At 50.2% G+C, this 17,858-nt stretch overlaps 2 protein-coding genes and 1 long non-coding RNA gene across 5 annotated transcripts in view; 1 reads left to right on the forward strand and 2 right to left on the reverse strand.

The window, feature by feature from the left end:
- EFCAB6 (EF-hand calcium binding domain 6) overlaps positions 1–5,163 on the reverse strand; it is a 296,553-nt gene extending 291,390 nt beyond the window's left edge. The window contains exon 1 of the mRNA XM_058431306.1: positions 5,072–5,163. The gene's annotated coding sequence lies outside the window, so the exon portion shown is untranslated. The remainder of the gene's footprint in view (positions 1–5,071) is intronic.
- Positions 172–11,825, forward strand: LOC131381957 (uncharacterized). Of its 2 annotated transcripts, none has more exons than XR_009211047.1 (4): positions 172–373; positions 6,927–6,998; positions 9,796–9,932; positions 11,705–11,825. It is a non-coding gene; the product is annotated as an uncharacterized LOC131381957 (long non-coding RNA). The 2 variants fall into 2 exon arrangements; XR_009211048.1 differs by lacking the exon at positions 11,705–11,825 and adding an exon at positions 10,165–10,315.
- SULT4A1 (sulfotransferase family 4A member 1) overlaps positions 10,795–17,858 on the reverse strand; it is a 37,772-nt gene continuing 30,708 nt past the window's right edge. Inside the window, exons 6-7 of one of the 2 annotated variants that reach the window (XM_032138476.2) lie at positions 15,311–15,449; positions 10,795–12,403 (exon numbers count right to left, since the gene is read on the reverse strand). In XM_032138476.2, coding sequence (XP_031994367.1) covers positions 12,291–12,403; positions 15,311–15,449 — 252 coding nt within the window. In that variant the 3' untranslated portion in view covers positions 10,795–12,290. The other variant, XM_058431316.1, reaches the window with a different exon arrangement.

Consider the following 17,858-nt stretch of genomic DNA (forward strand, 5'->3'; position numbering starts at 1 on the left):
CGCGCCTGGCAAGAAGCGGAGCTGTCATTGGTCAATTGGAGGAGCTCAACGAGGAGGGGCGGGGCCAGGTCGGTTCCGCGGCTCTGCTCCCGGAAGAAATTTCCGCCGGAAGTCCCGTTCTCTGGTGAGCGGGAACCTTGGCGACCCGTGTCATGGGAGCGGGTTTCTGTTACGTGGGCTTTAGCGCGAGCTGGGGGGTCGGCCCGGTCTCACCGAACTGCATAGGGCCATGTGGCCGGGGGAAGTCAGCCCCCTGCTCTGAGAAGCAGACTCTCCATCTGTAAAAGGCTAAGCGTGCCCACTGGGGCCTGTAGTCAGGATTGGCTGGAGTAAAGTCCGCAAAGCCCCTACCGCATCCTGCGCCTTCGTTAGGGTGAGCAGTCATGGGGACTTGCATTGTGCCACCAGGTAGCGGGTCTCACTGGGTCCGCTTGTCTGCTCGAGGAGACAGCCCGTGAGGACAGGGGCTCGCCTGCTTTGCTCACCGCTGTGGCCTCAGCCTCCGCCCATATCCACAGTAGGCATCCGTTCCATTGATATTCGCTAAATGAGTGAATTCTTACTAAGACAGAGGGCCGAGTGGAAGCGCCATAAATCATGTGAGTGATAGTAATTGTTGTCGCTGACCCTATGGAGCACTTCCCTTGCCAGGCACTCACCCATCCTAGGTATGTACTTTACATGTAATTGTTATCTTCATTTGTCTTCACAACAGCCCTGTGAGGTAGGTGCTGTGGTTATTCCCATTTTTCAGATAGGAAACTGAGGCACACAGAGCATTTTGTTCAAGGACACGCTGCCAGTCTGGGGTAGGAGCAGAATGAGAACCTAGGGAGCTTGCTCTTAGGCACCCTGCCACACTGCTCACTGTGGGAGAGAAGCAGCCAGGCAGACGTGTGCAGCTTGGAATTCCCTGCACACATGGGTGCGGCAGGTCAATTAGGTGCCCTGGTGTGTGCTGCAAAGATGGATACTATGCGGTCCCTGCTGGGCAGTCTGACTATACTTCACTGGCCAGCTAGTTTTCCTGTTCACCAAGAGAATTCTTTCCCATGGCTTGTCTCAGACCTCCTGCACTCACTGCTTCCTCACCTGACTCGATGACCATGGGTCTTATCCCACTGAGAAACTGGAATGCATAAGAATGGAATACACTCCTTCACAATCACTTTGGCATTCATCCCCTCTTTTGCTCTTGTCCCAAAAGAGGGTCTCTCACAGAGGCCAGTCCCTCTAACTGTGACCTGGATCCCTCCCCATTTGCCTTCTTTATTATAGGCAGTGCTCTAAGTGTGGTCTGGGGATCCTGAGACCCTTTCAGACTGCCCATGGGGCCAAAAACTGCTTTCATAAAACGCTAAGACTTTACTTGCTTTTTCATTGTTATTCTCTCATAAGTATATGGGGGGATTTTCCAGAAGCTACATGATGTGTGATATTGCAACAAATTGAATGCAAAAGAAGATAAGAGATCCAGCGGTCTTGTATTAAGCCAGATGTTAAACAGATCTGCAAAAATAGAAAACTGCCCCTCTTTTCACTTTTTTGGAAAGTATAATTTTTCATTAGAGAACGTTAACATGTAATGGGTTTATTATTTTTAATGAGTTAAATTTTTTATCGATTGTATTTTCTAACATGGTAAATATTGATAGATATAAACATAAATAAAAGTTTTTTGGGATCCTCAATACTTTTTAAGAATGTGAATGGATCCTAAGGCCAAAAAGTTTGGTCCTGAGATCAGAAGGGCTTCCATTATTCCCTCTCTCATGATAGCCAAGAGTCTCATTCTTTCTCTTTCTCTCTTTCCCTCCTTCTTGGAACATGCTCTAGTATGTCACATCTTTAAAAAAAAATAAAGATCTTCTGGTTTCCACCCCATTTCTCTGCTCCTCTTTAACCTGCTTCTCAGTAGAGCTGTCTATACATGCTGTCTTTCAGTTACCAAATTTCACAGAAGTGTGACTCTCATTGCCTGGTAACTGGCATTCTCACAAATATTTCTTCTATACTTGGCCGTACATTACTTGACCTCTCAGTAGCATTCAGCCCAGTTGATCACTCCTTTCTGCCTGAAATACTTCAGGCTTCTCTAATACCACACCAACTACGCAATTCTTGGGCCCCACTGGTGACTTCCCTCCTCTGTGTGGCCTTTGAATGTTAGGGCCCCTCTGACCCTGTCATAGGTCCTGCTGTTACACTTCTTACCAGCCTTGACCCCTCTACTGGAATGTACTGGAGACCACTCAGACTTAAGCCATCCATATCGCCCTTGATCCACTCACCTCTCTCATTCACCTATTACTTTTTTTTTTTTTTTTTTTTGAGACGGAGTCTCGCTCTGTCGCCCAGGCTGGAGTGCAATGGTGCGATCTCGACTCACTGCAACCTCCACCTCCCAGGTTTCAGCAATTCTCTGCCTCAGCCTCCCAAGTAGCTGGGATTACAGGCATGAGCCACCACGCCCAGCTAATTTTTGTACTTTTAGTAGAGACGGGGTTTCACCATGTTGGCCAGGCTGGTCTTGAACTCCTGACCTCGTGATCCACCCGCCTCGGCCTCCCAAAGTGCTGGGATTACAGGTGTGAGCTACTGTGCCTGCCCTCACTCACCTATTCCAAGGCAGTGCTCAAACTAGGAAGCTTTGTTGTTATCCCTCAATGATCACTACTTCGTACCCCACATCTAGTGCTTCAGCAAGTCCTGTTGGTTCTAACGCCAGAATACGTACATGGTACCAATCTCATCCATTCTCTCCAAGTTCCCCTGCACTACCTTGCCTTAAAAGCCTTCTTATGCTAAAAAAAAAAAAATCTTTAAAACAGCATGCAAGGCCACTGTGACCATCCTATAACGTCATTCTCCCCCCAGGATCACTATGGTCACAAAGCCCAGAAGCCAGCTTGAATGGGGCTCTTGCTGGCCATAATAATGAAGAACAGTAAAAGAAATAGGAGTCATGAGTCCAGGCCAAGGAGGGATGGACAGATAGAATAAATGCAGCACAAGGGAGGGCACATGCTTACAGTAAAGCAGGCCTAGGGACAAATGGTCATGCAGGAGGACTAGAGCTGAAAAACCATCATGTTGCAACCACTGAGTGAAGATTGATTCAGGCAAGGATCATTCATGGGTGCTTCATCTCGGGGTTGTTTGGATGGGGAGCAGGATATTTGCATTGTTTTAAAGGATAGTCCCACAGATCACTTATTACTTACAAGAGAAAAAGTAGTCATAATACAAAAGAAAGATGGACAATGCTTGGACACCATAATAAAAATTAACACTGCCAACAAGGAGCATGGACATTGTGTGGCTTCAGATGTAATGTGAAGGACAACCTCCGTTGAAAAGAGCAACTTCTATAGTATTCTAATCTGGAATGCATCACCTAATCCTATCATAAGAAGACATTAGGAAAAAAAAACAAAATAAAGATAATTCCATTTTTTTAATGGTTTTTGGTGTTTTGTTTGTTTGTGACAGTCTCGCTGTGTTGCCCAGGCTGGAGTGTAGTGATGCGATCTCAGCTCACTGCACCCTCCACTTCCTGGGTTCAAGCGATGCTGCTGCCTCAGCCTCCCCAAGTAGCTGGGATTACAGGCACACACCACCATGCCCAGCTAATTTTTGTATTTTTAGTAGAGATAGGGTTTCACCATGTTGGCCAGGCTGGTCTTAAACTCCTGATCTCAAGTGATCTGCCTGCCTCAGCCTCCCAAAGTGCTGGGATTACAGGCATGAGCCACTGTGCCCAGCCTGTAACTTGCTTTCAAATGCTTCTGAAAAAATTATGTATTGATAGATAGCAAATAATAAAGCAATTGGGGCAAAACATGCACAGTAAGTGAATCTGAGAAAGGGAGTTGTATTAGATAGGGCTGCGGCAACAAATTTCCACAGACTGGGCGGCTTGGACAACAGAAATGTATTGTCTCACAGTCCTGGAAGCATCTTCAATCCAAAAAAACCTGAGGGATAATTTTAGGTGACAAACCCTGGCCAATGTCTGGCTGTGTGGGCAAACATGGAATTCTAGTAGGGAATACCTTAATGTCTCTTGCACTGGCCTGCTCTCAACAGTGAAGAAGGCCAGGCATGGTGGCTCACGCCTGTAATCTCAGCACTTTGGGAGGCTGTGGCAGGAGGATCACCTGAGGTCAGGAGTTCGAGACCAGCCTGGCCAACATAGTGAAATCCCATCTCTACTAAAACTACAAAGATTAGTCAGGCGTGGTAGTGGGCGCCTGTAATCTCAGCTACTTGGGAGGCTGAGGCAGGAGAATTGCTTGAACCAGGGAGGCGGAGGTTGCAGTGAACCAAGATTGTGTCACTGCACTCCAGCCTGGGCAACAGAGCGAGACTCCGTCTCAAAAAATAAAAACAAACAACAACAGTGATGCACACATAAGTGGTGTACAACTGGATCAATGTAGCCAAGAATCCAGAAACTCAAAACCCTTGCTGATTTCCTTGAACCCAAGGACGATTTTTCTGTGTGTTGAAATGACTAATTAGATCAGTCCGTCATGAAGTTTTGTCATGTGATTCTCTTTTTTTTCTCCTTAAAGATCATCTCCAATCAGAGGGTTTTCCTTGTTCCAGGAAACGTTTCACCTCCATGTGAAGATTTAATTTTTACAGAAACTGAAATTGCCCTCATTTATTATCTAGATGAACCCCTAAAATCTATTCAATAAGGTTCGATCTTTGATGGAATAGACCAGAGTTGTATAATGTGACAGTGGCCCCAAGGAACAGTTTGTAGGAGGAGATTGTTGTCTACTCTGAAAAAAACTTTCCAGAAGACATTTATGGTTCCCTTAGGTGCCCTGCAGTGGGTCCACTTCCAACAGGCTGAAGCCTGGATTTGGTGGGTGAGGGAGAGGCTCTCCGCTTCCATGTGGACGCGCTACGCATCCCTGCCACGCACTTGCTCTTCCTCCCTTCTTTATTAATAGACATGGTGGAAAACAGTACTTAACTTCTTCGGGGCTAATCAGCCCCTGCTGTTTCCTACCTTTTCCTAGATACCATTCAGCATCACTGAAGCCAGTAAACTCACCTCCTGAGGAACCATTACCATCTCTGCTATTTACACCCATGGCATGAGTCTGCTGCTCAAGACCTTTGATGAGAATCTTGAAAAGAAAACCATGAATCGTTGGAGAAAATGTCTTTACACTTAGATGCAACAGATGGCTCATTCCCTCAGTATTCAAGAAGAAACTCTGGGATCACGGAGAGCTGTGTGACAATCACCCTCTGCCCACCCTGTGGGTTTTGGGGGCTTGGAGCTGGTTTTCACCACAATTCTGTACACCTAAGAGACTGGGCCGTAAGATCAAGTCTGTAATTATCTCACAGGCATCAATGATGATGTTATGAATGCAGATTATGCCTTCATGTGGAGAAAGAAACAGCAGGGGCTGATTAGCCCCGAAGAAGTTAAGTACTGTTTTCCACCATGTCTATTAATAAAGAAGGGAGGAAGAGCAAGTGCGTGACAGGGATGCGTAGCGCGTCCACATGGAAGCGGAGAGCCTCTCCCTCTCAGAAATCTGCTTCCCTGACTGCTGTCCTTTTGGTAGTCTCATAAAATGGAGACAAGACTCTCTTCAGCTGTCCTGAGGAGGAAAAAAAAATATGACATAAAAATAAATGAGGTATAAGTAGCTCTTTTGGAAAAGCTACTGTGGTTATTTTTTCTTTACTAAAATAGCTGCTTTCTCTCTCGAATATTTACCTTGACAGATGACGCAGCTGCTCATTTTAGTTCAATCAGCCAGAAACCAAATTGCACATGTTAAACGTTGTCACTACAAATAATTGATGATTACTTGTAAACAGGGGGCCATTTGAGGATCTATTTGAGGATCCTCCATGGAGAGCGGCTCTCCACAGGCTCAGCAAAGCACCTAGGCATGTTCGCTTTCCCTTTAAGGGACTGATATACTATTAAGCTCTTAATTTCCTTTAATAGCTACTGGTTGTTTCCTTTGATGGAAAGAAGAATAAAATCCACTTATGTTGCTCCTGAACAAGATTCCATGGTGTCGAACACTGGTATTTAGAATTTTAATGAACCTTAGCTGGGCGCAGTGGCTCACGCCTGTAATCCCAGTGCTTTGGAGACCGAGGCAGCGGGATCACCTGAGGTCAGGAGTTCGAGATCAGCCTGGTCAACATGGTGAAACCCTGTCTCTCCTAAAGATACAAAAACTAACCAGGCGTGGTGGCGGGCGCCTGTAATCCCGGCTACTCAGGAGGCTGAGGCAGGAGAATCGCTTGAACCCTGGGAGGTGGAGGTTAAGGAGAGCTGAGATCGCGCCACTGCACTCCAGCCTGGGTGACAGAGTGGGACTCTGTCTCAAAAAAGAATTTTAATGAAACCTGCCCCCCAAACATTATATTGCAGCAATGTTAGAAGACTGCGCTACCTCTGGAATAGAGAAGCAGTTGGGAAAGAACAGTTTCATGTTTCCTACACCTGGGCAACAGGCAGGCCCCTGACAACCACAAGTAATTCTTTGCTGAGAGCCGGGATCTTGCAACAGCTTGTCATTAGTGCTGTTTAGCATTTAATTTGCCTTTAGTTAGGTAACAAGCATTTATGGATTACCTGTTAGGAACGAATGCACAGTATGGGAACAGAGGAATGAATGAGGCACACTCTGCTCACAGCCTACTTGGACTAGAAATATCTACTCAGGAAAGAAAACTTGAAAGCAGTTAGCAAATGCAAACCAATATACCACCACGGGGAATCATCACACTTTCCGAATTCAAGGCTCTAACTGCTGGCACACTTCTAAGGAAAAAAGATATGCATTTCTGCATCCCGTCTCATGATGAGTGAGGATATGCCAGTCACTCCTTCTGTGGGCTAAGGAACGGTCTGGCCTTCTCTTCCTCTGCAGAGTCCGGGCGTGATAGAGACGCAGGATGGAGGCAGCCACACCCATTGAAAATCAGCCTGTCTGCCGGATCTGGTGACTTCCCCCCCCCACCCCCGCCCAAGATCTTTGGTAAAAACTGAGGCCTAGTTGTGTCCTGGATGGCAGTGAGCTGGGATTCATTCATGGCAGCCCCCAGGAGATTGCGTTTTTAAACCAGCCCAAGGCATGTGGTGGACATGGATTGGCAGCACTTACAGATAACGGGGAAGGCTTTCCAAGGGGCCAAACGGTCCATAGCAGTTAAGGAAATGAACGTTAGAAGTGCAGGTCAAGGTCTCAGAGTGAGCAGTGTGGCTAGGCCAGAGACGGCCTTCCAAGTGCATAGCCAGTGGAGGCAGCTGGACACAGCTGACGTGACAAGGCAAGGCTGGATCCATCGGACTCTGGGAATGCTCCCAGCCATCAAGCTTCACAGAGCACTGCTTCTGTGCTAAGTTCCTGATGCCAAGGAAAATGACAGAGACATGGCCCTGGCCTCAAGGAGCTTTCCGGGCAGATGGCCATGTATCCGGGATATGTTAAGAGAGGTGTAATATTAACCAAAAGTGGAGCTCTGAGCTCTTACCCTTGGCAGAGGGCTTCTTGGAGTAGATCATGCCTGGACTGTGCCCAAGGGCGTCTTGGAGTAGATCGTGCCTGGATCACACTGAATCAGTGTAAGCTGGGTCAAGTTGGGGAATGGCAACCCAGGCAGAGGGAAGTGCATACCTGGGACACGGAGGGCACAGACAGCCGCGGTTCTCTGGCAGTGAGATGGGTGCCAGGCCACGAACTGGATCTGAGAGATTCTTTCCCCATCTGGGAACTGCATGTACTATGGATTGTAAAGGGTCAACCTGAGAGACGGAAACACTCAGGGAAAAGGCCCTCAACCATTCACTTCAGTGTCTAGGGATGCGTGGACTGGGGAAGAGTCTCTGGCTGGCTCCGATGCAGTCTCTGCTTCTGCAGAGGGGGCCTTGCTCACGCAATCTTCAGACTTGCATTCCCAGCTGGTGCCCAGCACCACGAATATATGTAAAGATAACAACTCTAAAGAGGGATAAAATGTATTTTTTGGTCGATTTTTATTTTTCAAACACATTTAGCATTCTCTGGTTTTTAAAAAATGCTTTTAATAGAGCACAGACTCCTTTCTCAGTGGTGAGGAGACAGATTTAAGGGCTGGAGCTCAGACAGTCAGTGCCAGCTAGCATTCGGGGATCCAAGTGTGAGAATCAAATTGTCGTTTGATGTGTGGATTTGGCAAAGGCTCAGCACGCCTTGGAGACGGTGCCCGTGGCCCACGCTGGGTGGCAGGTGCTTCTGCCTTGGGCTCTCTCTGCTCCTGCCGGCCGGGCCTGTCATCAGCTGAAAAGCCGGCATCTCCCACACCCATCAGCTCCTCTCTGGAGCTGAGTCGCTGAACACTGCGACCACACTTAAGAGGCACAGCATGCTTCTGCTGGGCGGAATTTTAGGACACCTGGTCTGTGACCTCTTCATTATGACATGAAAGGGAACTTCCCTGCAGTCCCACAAATAGGGACAGAGCAGCACTGGAGCTGGCGCCCGACTCCCGGCAGGGAAGGGTTCTGTCCTCATTTGGGCGTATTCTGTTTCTGCCCACCTGGTGTGTGCCCTCCCTGACTCCTGCCCCATTTCCAGACCCAGCTCATGCGTACTTCTCACACTAAGCAGTCTCCCTGAAGCCACCGCTTGGAATCTCTGTGGTGTTTACTGTCCGCCCCGCCCCTTTTGTTTGCCCGTTTGTTATGGAGGTGTGTGTTTAAACGGGCAAAGCAGCGTGCTGCCAGGGACACCAGGAAAGCCCACTTAGCCATCAACTGGAGACTCTGACAACTAGAAGAAACCTGGAAGGCCACGTGACAGATATTGAGACAGGCTGAGAGAAGGCAAGGGATGTGGCTGGGTCATGCAGCCAGCCAGGGAGAAAGCCGGGACTTTGGAGCCCAGGTCCTCTGCTCCCTGCCAGGCCTCCTTCCATAAGGATGTGGGCGATCGCCAAGAGCAGAGCCTGGAGGGAATGGAATGGAGGGAACTTGATTAGAAGGTGGAGAATACCAAGCACAGGGCCTTGCAGAGCAGGTGCTCCTAAATGCCCAAGAGACGCAGGAAGAGAGAGAGAGATGGGAGTGCCAAAGAAGGGTCTCAGTAGCTCTGTGGGCACCACGTTTCTGGGCTTGGGACAGAGAAAGAAGGGCAGAAGGAAGGGCACCGGAAACACAGCTACACCTAGATTTGGAAAGCCAGTGACCTCGGAAAGGATGTTCCGGACATGGGGAAGACCACGAGCCAGGCTGCACTTGTAGGAAGGACCGGGACCTGAGCCACTGGCAGTAAAGAAATGTCACTAAGGAAGTGGGGGCAATGGCAGGAAGCGGGGGGCCAGGGTGAGGAGACAGGAGCCCAGGCTGCGTCTTGTTTGGGAAGATGCAGCCTCCATAGGCCAAGCATGAACAGTAGGAAAGCCCTGACGGTGCAGTCCCCACTCTCAGGACGTCCCTGTCTCCGAGGGAGACAGCCACACAACACTGAGGTGGGGCGGTGAGGAAAGCAGGGATCGCTGGGGTGCATGGGGGATGCACTTGCCCAGCAGAGGAGGCAGGGCTGGGCGGCTCAGGTGAGGGAAGTGATGATTCCGAGGGCCCTGGCTGGGGTGGCGGCTGCAGAGGGTGGCTCAGAGTGGAGGGACTGTCCCAGGAGCTGGTGAGCTTACTGGGGACAAGATGTCCCTTGTCAGGGATGTCACAGAGGCTGTTCCTCAGCTGGGTCATGCTGGGCCATCTGACCCAGAGGCCCTCCCTGTCTTAAAATGCACGTTGTACAGTAAAGAGTGGAAGAGGATGTCAATGGGCAGGAATGGAGCCAAACTCTACGGGAGAACGGAGCTGGCCAGGCAGAGCCGGTGGACACCTGAGGCACCCTCCTTCCACCACAAACACCATTGCCCCACGGCCTAGAGAGGTGGGTAAAAACCGATCTCCACTGAGATCTCCCAGGACAGGGCCTGCACATGGTGGCGCCTGTACCTGAGGGGGTCTCTCCACAGTACTGGAGACATTGTGGATGCCCACCTAGCAGTGCTCACGCACTTCCCCACCACCTGCTGGCAACTGCAGCTTGGCCACCCGGGGAGCCTGGCTGGCCGGCAGGAGGACGGGGCCAGCACAGACTCATTTTATTTATGCTCACAAAGGAGCGTCACTGTTGTTAGAACCATCCTCTGACGTGAGCAGGGCAATGACGATCACCACTGTGTAAATCGTGACACTGGACCAGAGGAATTGACTTACCTGCTTCAGGTCAGAGAACCGTGGAATCTGTGCTGATCCCTTTTCAGATGAAGAGCGGGGGGTCGAGGGAAAACAAGTGAACTCCAAATGACTTGGTATCAGAGCCAGGAGGACAGCAAGGCGCACCCAGCCCGGGCAGGGGCAGCACCTGAAGGCTACCATTTGAGAGTTGAGGGTCTTGCTTGGCAAGAAGTGTGTGTGTGTGTGTGTGTGTGTGTGTGTGTGTGTGTGTGTGTGTGTGTGTGTGTGTGTGTGTGTGTGTGTGTGTGTGTGTGTGTGTATGGCAATGCTATGTTGGTCCCCAAAATACTTTCTGGAATCACAATTGGTCTGTGAAATCAAAATGCCAGGCAACCTCTGGCTTATGCTTAGAGGGCTCTGACGTTCAGGAATGTTCTGTGGATTGTTGTGTAAAATAACAAAGGACTAGGCCGAGGGCTGCCCAGGACTCTCTCTCATTCCGTGCCTATCCAGGTGACCGACAGCACCACTGCAGGGATCCCCTCTACCCCCACAAGCACAAACGCTCGACGCAACGCCAGGAACGTGTCTTTATTAAAGATGCAAGCAAGCACAGAAGGATCATGTGTAGTGCTCAGTAACATCCATACAGTACTAAAAATAGAAAAATATAAATGAAATTTCACAGAAAGCAGCCTCCCTCACAGAAACACAGGCAAGGTGCTGCCGAGCCCACCATGCGATGCCACGTGCCACCTGCCTGGCCACGCTTCTCCCCTTTACAAACAAAAACACAAGCTTCTCTCTACACCCGTTTCAAATACAGCACCAAGAACGGAGACCCCTTCCACAGCAGCAACCCTCCTGACCACCACTTTGGGTGCTTCCCAGCCACATAAATGACAGACAACCCCGGTCCCCACGGGGTTGGCTGGCTACTGGCCCCCGAGTCTCCATCGCTTCAGCGAATGTGGGTGAGAAAATTAGGCAGTGAAGCAATAAAGACCTCACCTTTACTCCCTCAGATACACGGAGGGACGAGGTGGACAGACACGCAGGCGGCCGTGCCAACCTGATCCGAGTGAAACAGGGCTACACTCGCAAAATGGTCCTTCCACGGCTGAGCGCCTCAGGTGCACAGAACAAACTGAATGATAAAGACCCGGGGGTTTTAGAAATTTACTATTAAGCATCTGCTTGCCAGCATTAGTAGGCTATCACTTCAGGAAACAAAGTAAGGCTGTGGGATTCAGCTCAAATTCCGAGCGCAACTCGGTCCTTTGGTGGCCGACTCTCCACCCACTGCATGCAAATGCTCCTGACTGCGTTAGACTCCCACCTGCCAGCCCCACCAGGCAGACTTCCCTCAGCACTTGCTCCACGGGCTCCTCTGTATTGGGCCTTTGGAGCTGCCCACTGGAAGTCTCTGGCAGAGGGACGTCCATTCTGAAGACCTAGTGAACGACTTCTGCTTTATTTCAGGAAGGTTCTGAAGAAGTGAACTCCGTCAGAATAAACAAGTGTCCAGATTCCCCCCAACAGACCCAACTCATCCTCTGTTCTCTCCATTATCTCAGAACCAAGTAAGAACAGAATGGCTGTGCCTTAGATAATAAAACTACAAAAATAAAGAGTTAACCCTGAGATCTTTCTACCATTCGGGTGTGGCTCGCTCCTGATTCCCCTTGGAAATGAACTTTTATTTGGTTTACTGACATTTATGTAGATTTCCAGTGAAAAGCTGTATAAAATACAATAAATGATACGGGGTTGAAAAAGGCAGACATTCTAGTTGCATATATTACAGGCTTTATCCTTATGGTCCAGGCCATTGGAACTGCAATGTGGAGACTAATCAGACATGGAGAGGCTGCACGTTCTAAAGGCGAGACAGCTGCTTTCGGTTGGGAATCATCACACTCCCTCCGCTCACGCCGCTCTTCCCTTCCCCCGCTGTTTCACACGCTGCTTCCAGAGTTTGTCCAGCAAGGAATAAATGAATGCATACAGGACTTTTGGCTAGTAGAGTGTCTGGGTATTGTGAGCATGCAGGTTCTTGTTTCTGTTATTATAAATAAAAGTCAAACGTGAGGTCACACTTTCCCATCTTCTGTTTATACACCAAATCAAACTTCTCGTTCATGGAGACAGTGAAGATGTCCTTCCACAGCCCAACTCTTCCTGCAACGCAAACAAGAGAACTGCTGGGGCCACCTGCTGTCAGGCTAGCTACTGAACTAAAGGAAGCCTTGGAAATGGATCTGGAACATTCCAGATCTATTCCTGGATCCCTCTGAACCTGGCCTATGGGGGCAGGAAGGGCCGTCTGAGCTACAGACCAGGTGGTCTCCTAACATTTGTGAAACTACTGGATGCGGCAGAACATGACCTGAGCCAGCTTCCCTCTGAGGCTGTGGCACAGTGAGCCACAACCACCTCCTGGTGCCATTCCGCACCCCCCCGTTGGGGCCCACCAGGGAGACTCTACTCCCTCCAGCACCTAGAACGGCACCTGGCACGTGGCAGGTGTTTAATAAACATCCCAGCAGCGAGTGTGATCTGCCGCGGGAGTGCACTGCTCTGGGCATCGCAGGCAGCCCTGGCCCTTCCCATGCCAGTATCCACTCGCAGCTCAACAGTGCCACCAAGGCGTCATTGGCTTTGGGAGAATTTGAAAAGAAAAAAAAAATCACAGTGCAGAAAATTTTACACTAAGTAGGAAGCCCTCCTGACTGGGCCAAAGATGCAGATTTCAAGGAGCCTGCCCTGGCAAACCCTGGGGAGGAATTTAAAGTGAATAAAATAGTTGCAGCATTAGCTTTACGGACTAGATGCAAAACATGCACTGCAGTGAGAATTCCCTGAGTCAACACTGAGTCTGGGCACAGCCTCCAGCTGCTCTAGCCCAGGCTTGGTCAGAAACCCAGACCTCTTCCTGGCAGCCAGAAGGGAGGGCTGAGCTGTGGGCTAAACTGCAGGCACTGGTCTAAGCTGGTTTATGAAGGCTTTGGAAAAACAAAAGACAGAGAGCTCAACATGACAAGAGAAGTTGCTGCTCCCATTGTCTTTGTTAATACAAAATCTTAGGTTGGTCTAGTCCAATAGCAACGGTGACTATGAAGATGTCTGGAGTGGGGATTCCGAACTTCCTGGCTATGGGAGCTGTGAGCGCATCACCCAAGTACTGGCTCCCTGCTTTTAGAGAACTGCTCGTTTAGAATTCTTTCCATTGTCAGCATCTCTGAGATCAGAGCTCTGTCTCCAGCAAATGTCCTTCACTAGCTCCGTTATTAACAGTGGTCCTTGTCCAGGCAGGACCTCAGGTTTTTCAAACTGCAACCCTGCAAATGCTGAGCTAAAATACCCAACGTAACACGGACTTTCTCTTTGGTAACAAAAAATTATCAGTGTTGGAGAGAAAAACAAGAAAAAATCATTCTTGTAACTCTTTAATGATACCTAAGGGACAAAATTAGAAGCTACTAGAGCAACCAAACTATTTTTCCATGATTATTTTTCTCAGCTGAGACAGCTGAGAGCTCGTCAGAGGAGTCACCCACCTGGTTTAGGATTTGGAATCAAGACAATTTATGCTGTGACATGAATCAAATCTAAGCAATGCAGCTGGCTACTCGGCCCTGCATTCTCACCAACTCAAGAAGATCTTCCGAGCAAAGAGGCAATGTGCTAAAAGAAAACAAATCAAAGAACTGAAATAAAGCAAAACCAAGGTAAACCATGATAAAGCAAACCCGAGGGAAGGAGCATATGGGCACACAGTATGTTCTCGACGCTGCTTCGCCACACACATGAACCAAAAGGGGTATTTTGGAGAAGGTCACATCCAAGGATAACAAAACACAGCAAAAGCAAAACTAAAAAAGAGCAAATAAATGTTAAATAACAAATATTTATGAAAATGCAGCCAAGAAAGAAGTCGAGAGGGACTGTGGTTCAGTTCACTTCCTCCTGAGGAGTCCACTGCTCTCTGCCTTTATAGAGACGGCACTTTGCACTTGACCTTCAGAACCACCCTTAGCCATGATCAGCCCCTTTTCAGAAAAGAACAAAAAGCCACAGAAGCTCAAGGCCTGACCTATGTTGCGTTCCCAGAGGGCAGCAGAGCTGAGCTGAAGCCCAGCATCTCTCTCATCCGCCCCAGGCATCTCCCACTCCATCTTATGGGGGCTGCTGCTGAAGAGACCCATCCACATTTCTGGGCCCTCCCTGAAAACATTCTCAACCCAGGACGTGCCCAACACGCCAAGTGTCCATAAGGTTCATACTTACCAAGAGGGGGCCTCCTATGGCCAAGGCCAGCACCCTGGGATTCAGGGGTTTTAGAGCCTGGGCTCTCCATCATCAAGGCCAAATGCCACACGCCCTTAAGGACAGGGGGAGCAACCCAGGTGGATCTGGGAAGGATTCCTGTCAGGAACACTGTCCCCATCTCCAGCTGCCTCATGCCCAATGTCACTTGCTGCCAAGAGCAGGAACCGGCCTCCCTCTGTGCAGCGGCTTAGCTTGGTACTGTCTGCTTAAGCTCACCGCCCCGAGGTGGGGCTAGGCCTCACCTGTGTTGCCTGCACCCAGAAGATGCTTGGTCAGCGTCCACTCAGTGAAGGAAGAAAAATGGTGTCTCCTAACTTCCCGCCCACTTCATTTAATTCTCCCACAAGTCAGTTAGAGACTGAGAAACCCATCAGCATGCTTTGCGCTTTGACATGTCATAGCACCAAACCCAGTCCCTGGATCTGCTCTGTGGGGCGTTTGATTTCAGGCCATCTGAGCAGACCCCCTGCTCAGCAACATCCCGCCCACAAAGCCTGAAATGCACTTTTTCAAGTCAAAACACTGTTTGCTTGGAGGCAATGCAAACACCAGCGGGCAGGGCACCCCGCCACTCCCTGAGCACTGTGCCATCCACAGGCACCAGCTGACAGAGCACAGGCCATGGCCAGCTACGGACTGCTGTAAAAGGAGAGCAGGGAGGGCAACAGGGACCGGACCCGGCTCCCTAAGCAGGCAGAGAAAGCAGCCTGGCTGGGGTGGGGAGTGCCTGGGCGGGAGGCAGGGTGGGGCACGTACCCCGGCCCACGGGCAGGGCCTCAGCGTTGCAGCACTGGTCCACCAGCTGGTGACAGTGCTCCGTCAGAGCTTCCAGCTGGGCCTTGTCACAGGACACCCCCAGGAATCTGGCCAGCTGCTCCACCATCGTCACCAGGTCCTGGAAGACAAGTGCAGAGAGCAGAGCAGCCCATCAGAGGCGAGGCCTTTTACTGGACACGACTCCAGGCTGGGCACACGCTGAGGACTTTTTACACGCGGCCTTCCTTACTTAATGCTCACAACAAGGCTGACATCAGCCTTGTCTGGAAAGAACACTAAGAGGTTAAGAAATTGCCCAAGTGTGCTCAGCTCTCAAGTGGAGATCTTGAATTCAAACCCTAGTCCTCCAGGGAATTGGGTTGCAGACATGAGGTCTTAATAGAGGCTGTGGTTAATTTTTAACAGGAGCAAGAAGTAAAAAACTTATTTCAGAACATGGTTCTTCTGAGGAGCAAGATCTAATGGGCTCCTCCTTCCCTTCCTGCTGCCCGTCAGCTGGCGTCTGGGCTGGCCCTTGGGAGCGCAGGGAGGCCCCTCTGGTCTCCAGATGGCCCTGCACTGGGCAGGAAGCCTGCTTCATCAGAGGCAAGATTCTGCCATGCCTGCCATACCCTGCCCCATTATTTTACCACGCCTGACAGCGGAATGTCACTGATGTGGCTAACAGTCTTGAGGGGGTCATTCTCCCCAGCCCCCCACCCCTGCCACTTTCTCCCCAGGAGATGAGGTTCCTCGTCTTCTCAATCAGAGCCCTGAGCTGTCACCTAGAGGTGCCTTGGTCCCATTAGGAAAATGCTGGAGGCTGTTTCCTCTCTGGAAGGTTTGTAAAGCAAATTCCCATATTCAAGCCTCTAAAAAGTCCTACAGTGAAAAGATGATTTAATTTCTTTAATGCAGTACTTCGGAAACCTTACAAGAAAATGTTCTCTGACCGCTGGTGTGGGCGTCAGCTGGTGTGAGCGCCAGCTCCTCCCTGGGTCCCCACAGTGCGCTGACTCCTGCAGCAGTTGCAGGTCTGATTCTGGCCTCGCACTGCGTCCCACAGGCAGGGGTGTGGTGCACCCCAGGCGCGGGGCTTGACTCAGAGTCAGAAGAATAGTTATTAGAGACTGAGCCAAGGAATACAGAGCTCCCTTTCCCTTGCCCTGCCGCCAAGAACTCCACTTCAAAGAAAAAGGGTAGCAATGGAGAAAGAGTGAAGAAACCTGGCTCTCAGAAGAGATGCCGCAAGAAGGACACAGCCAGCTTAAAGTCAGCCTGCTGGAGTGGTCAGCAGAATCCTTGTGGGGCAGCTCATGGCGGCGTGACGTCCATCCCAGAGGAAGGGGCGTTTCTGCCAGGCTACGTCCAGAAACATGTCACAGGACACTTGCTGGTTATGAAACACAGCGGGGATCAGGCAGAGCGCCCAGGTCAGCCGGCAGGGACGGCCCACTTCACCTCTCTGAGCCGCACATTCCCCATATGGAACTAGCGACGGGGCCACACCAAGAGGCTGCACACCACAGCACAGAGCCAGCGTGTCTGGGTCGTGCCTCCACATGGGCAGGTACTAGCTGGCCACACAGTTACAGTCAGGGCACCCCATGACTGGTGAAGAACACCCTGCAAGATGACTGTGAGGATGAAGTGGGGATATACCAGGGGTGCCTGGCACAGTGCCCGGCTCGTGGGAAAGAGCCACTGTAATTGCGGTGCAGTGGAGCGCAGGCAGTGAGCGCTCTGGCAGGAAGCATGCCCTCTCAACCCTGGGGTGGGAACACACAGACCCACACCACAGTCCTGGAGACAACCATGCTCACTCGGGGCTAGTTTTCTGAAGTAAGATGTAAACAATATTAATTCCTAAAAATGTGACTTGACCTCCATTAAAACAAGCCATTACTGAGGTTCCTAAAAAAAGAATAAACCCATGCCAATTAGAAGGCGAAACACTGACTGTCCCAGGGATGCCACTGAGTCACTCAGACCAGCTTTGATAGAAAATGAAGTCCCAGCACTGACCCCGGCAGCTCTTAAAGGTCCAGGCAGGGCTGGTGGCCTTGACCCTGACAGACTGAAAGCAACAGGTCTGACCACTTTCACTGGGGAGCCTGGAAGGCAGAGAAGGATGAACTTCCCTTTAAGGGCTTGGAGTAAAGTGTGTGTTTGGACCTTAAAACTTCAGTCCGTCGTTGCTGAGGAAACTGAAGCTCCAGGAAGAAATTGCTGACCTGGCAGCTGCCCCCCAGATGTGTGGGCAGCTGGCCAGCTGAGCGCTTTCCCTATTCACCTTCTCATGTTGGGGCCTCACTGGCCCTAGGCAGTGCACGTCCAATGCTATGTCATTGGTGGCAAAATAGTGACTAGATGACAAATGCACACCCAGGGCCCCAGAAATTCCACTCCTGGGTATGGGCCCAATAAGCACAAGCACTGACGTCCACCAAGACTCAAGAACGTCCACGGAGGCTTTATTCATGACCACCTCAAAATGAAAACGGCCTCCACGCTCGGCGACACTGGATGGATGAAGAAGCAGTGGCAC

The sequence above is a fragment of the Hylobates moloch genome, unplaced genomic scaffold (assembly GCF_009828535.3).
Source record: "Hylobates moloch isolate HMO894 unplaced genomic scaffold, HMol_V3 SCAFFOLD_19, whole genome shotgun sequence".
Lineage (NCBI taxonomy): Eukaryota > Metazoa > Chordata > Mammalia > Primates > Hylobatidae > Hylobates > Hylobates moloch.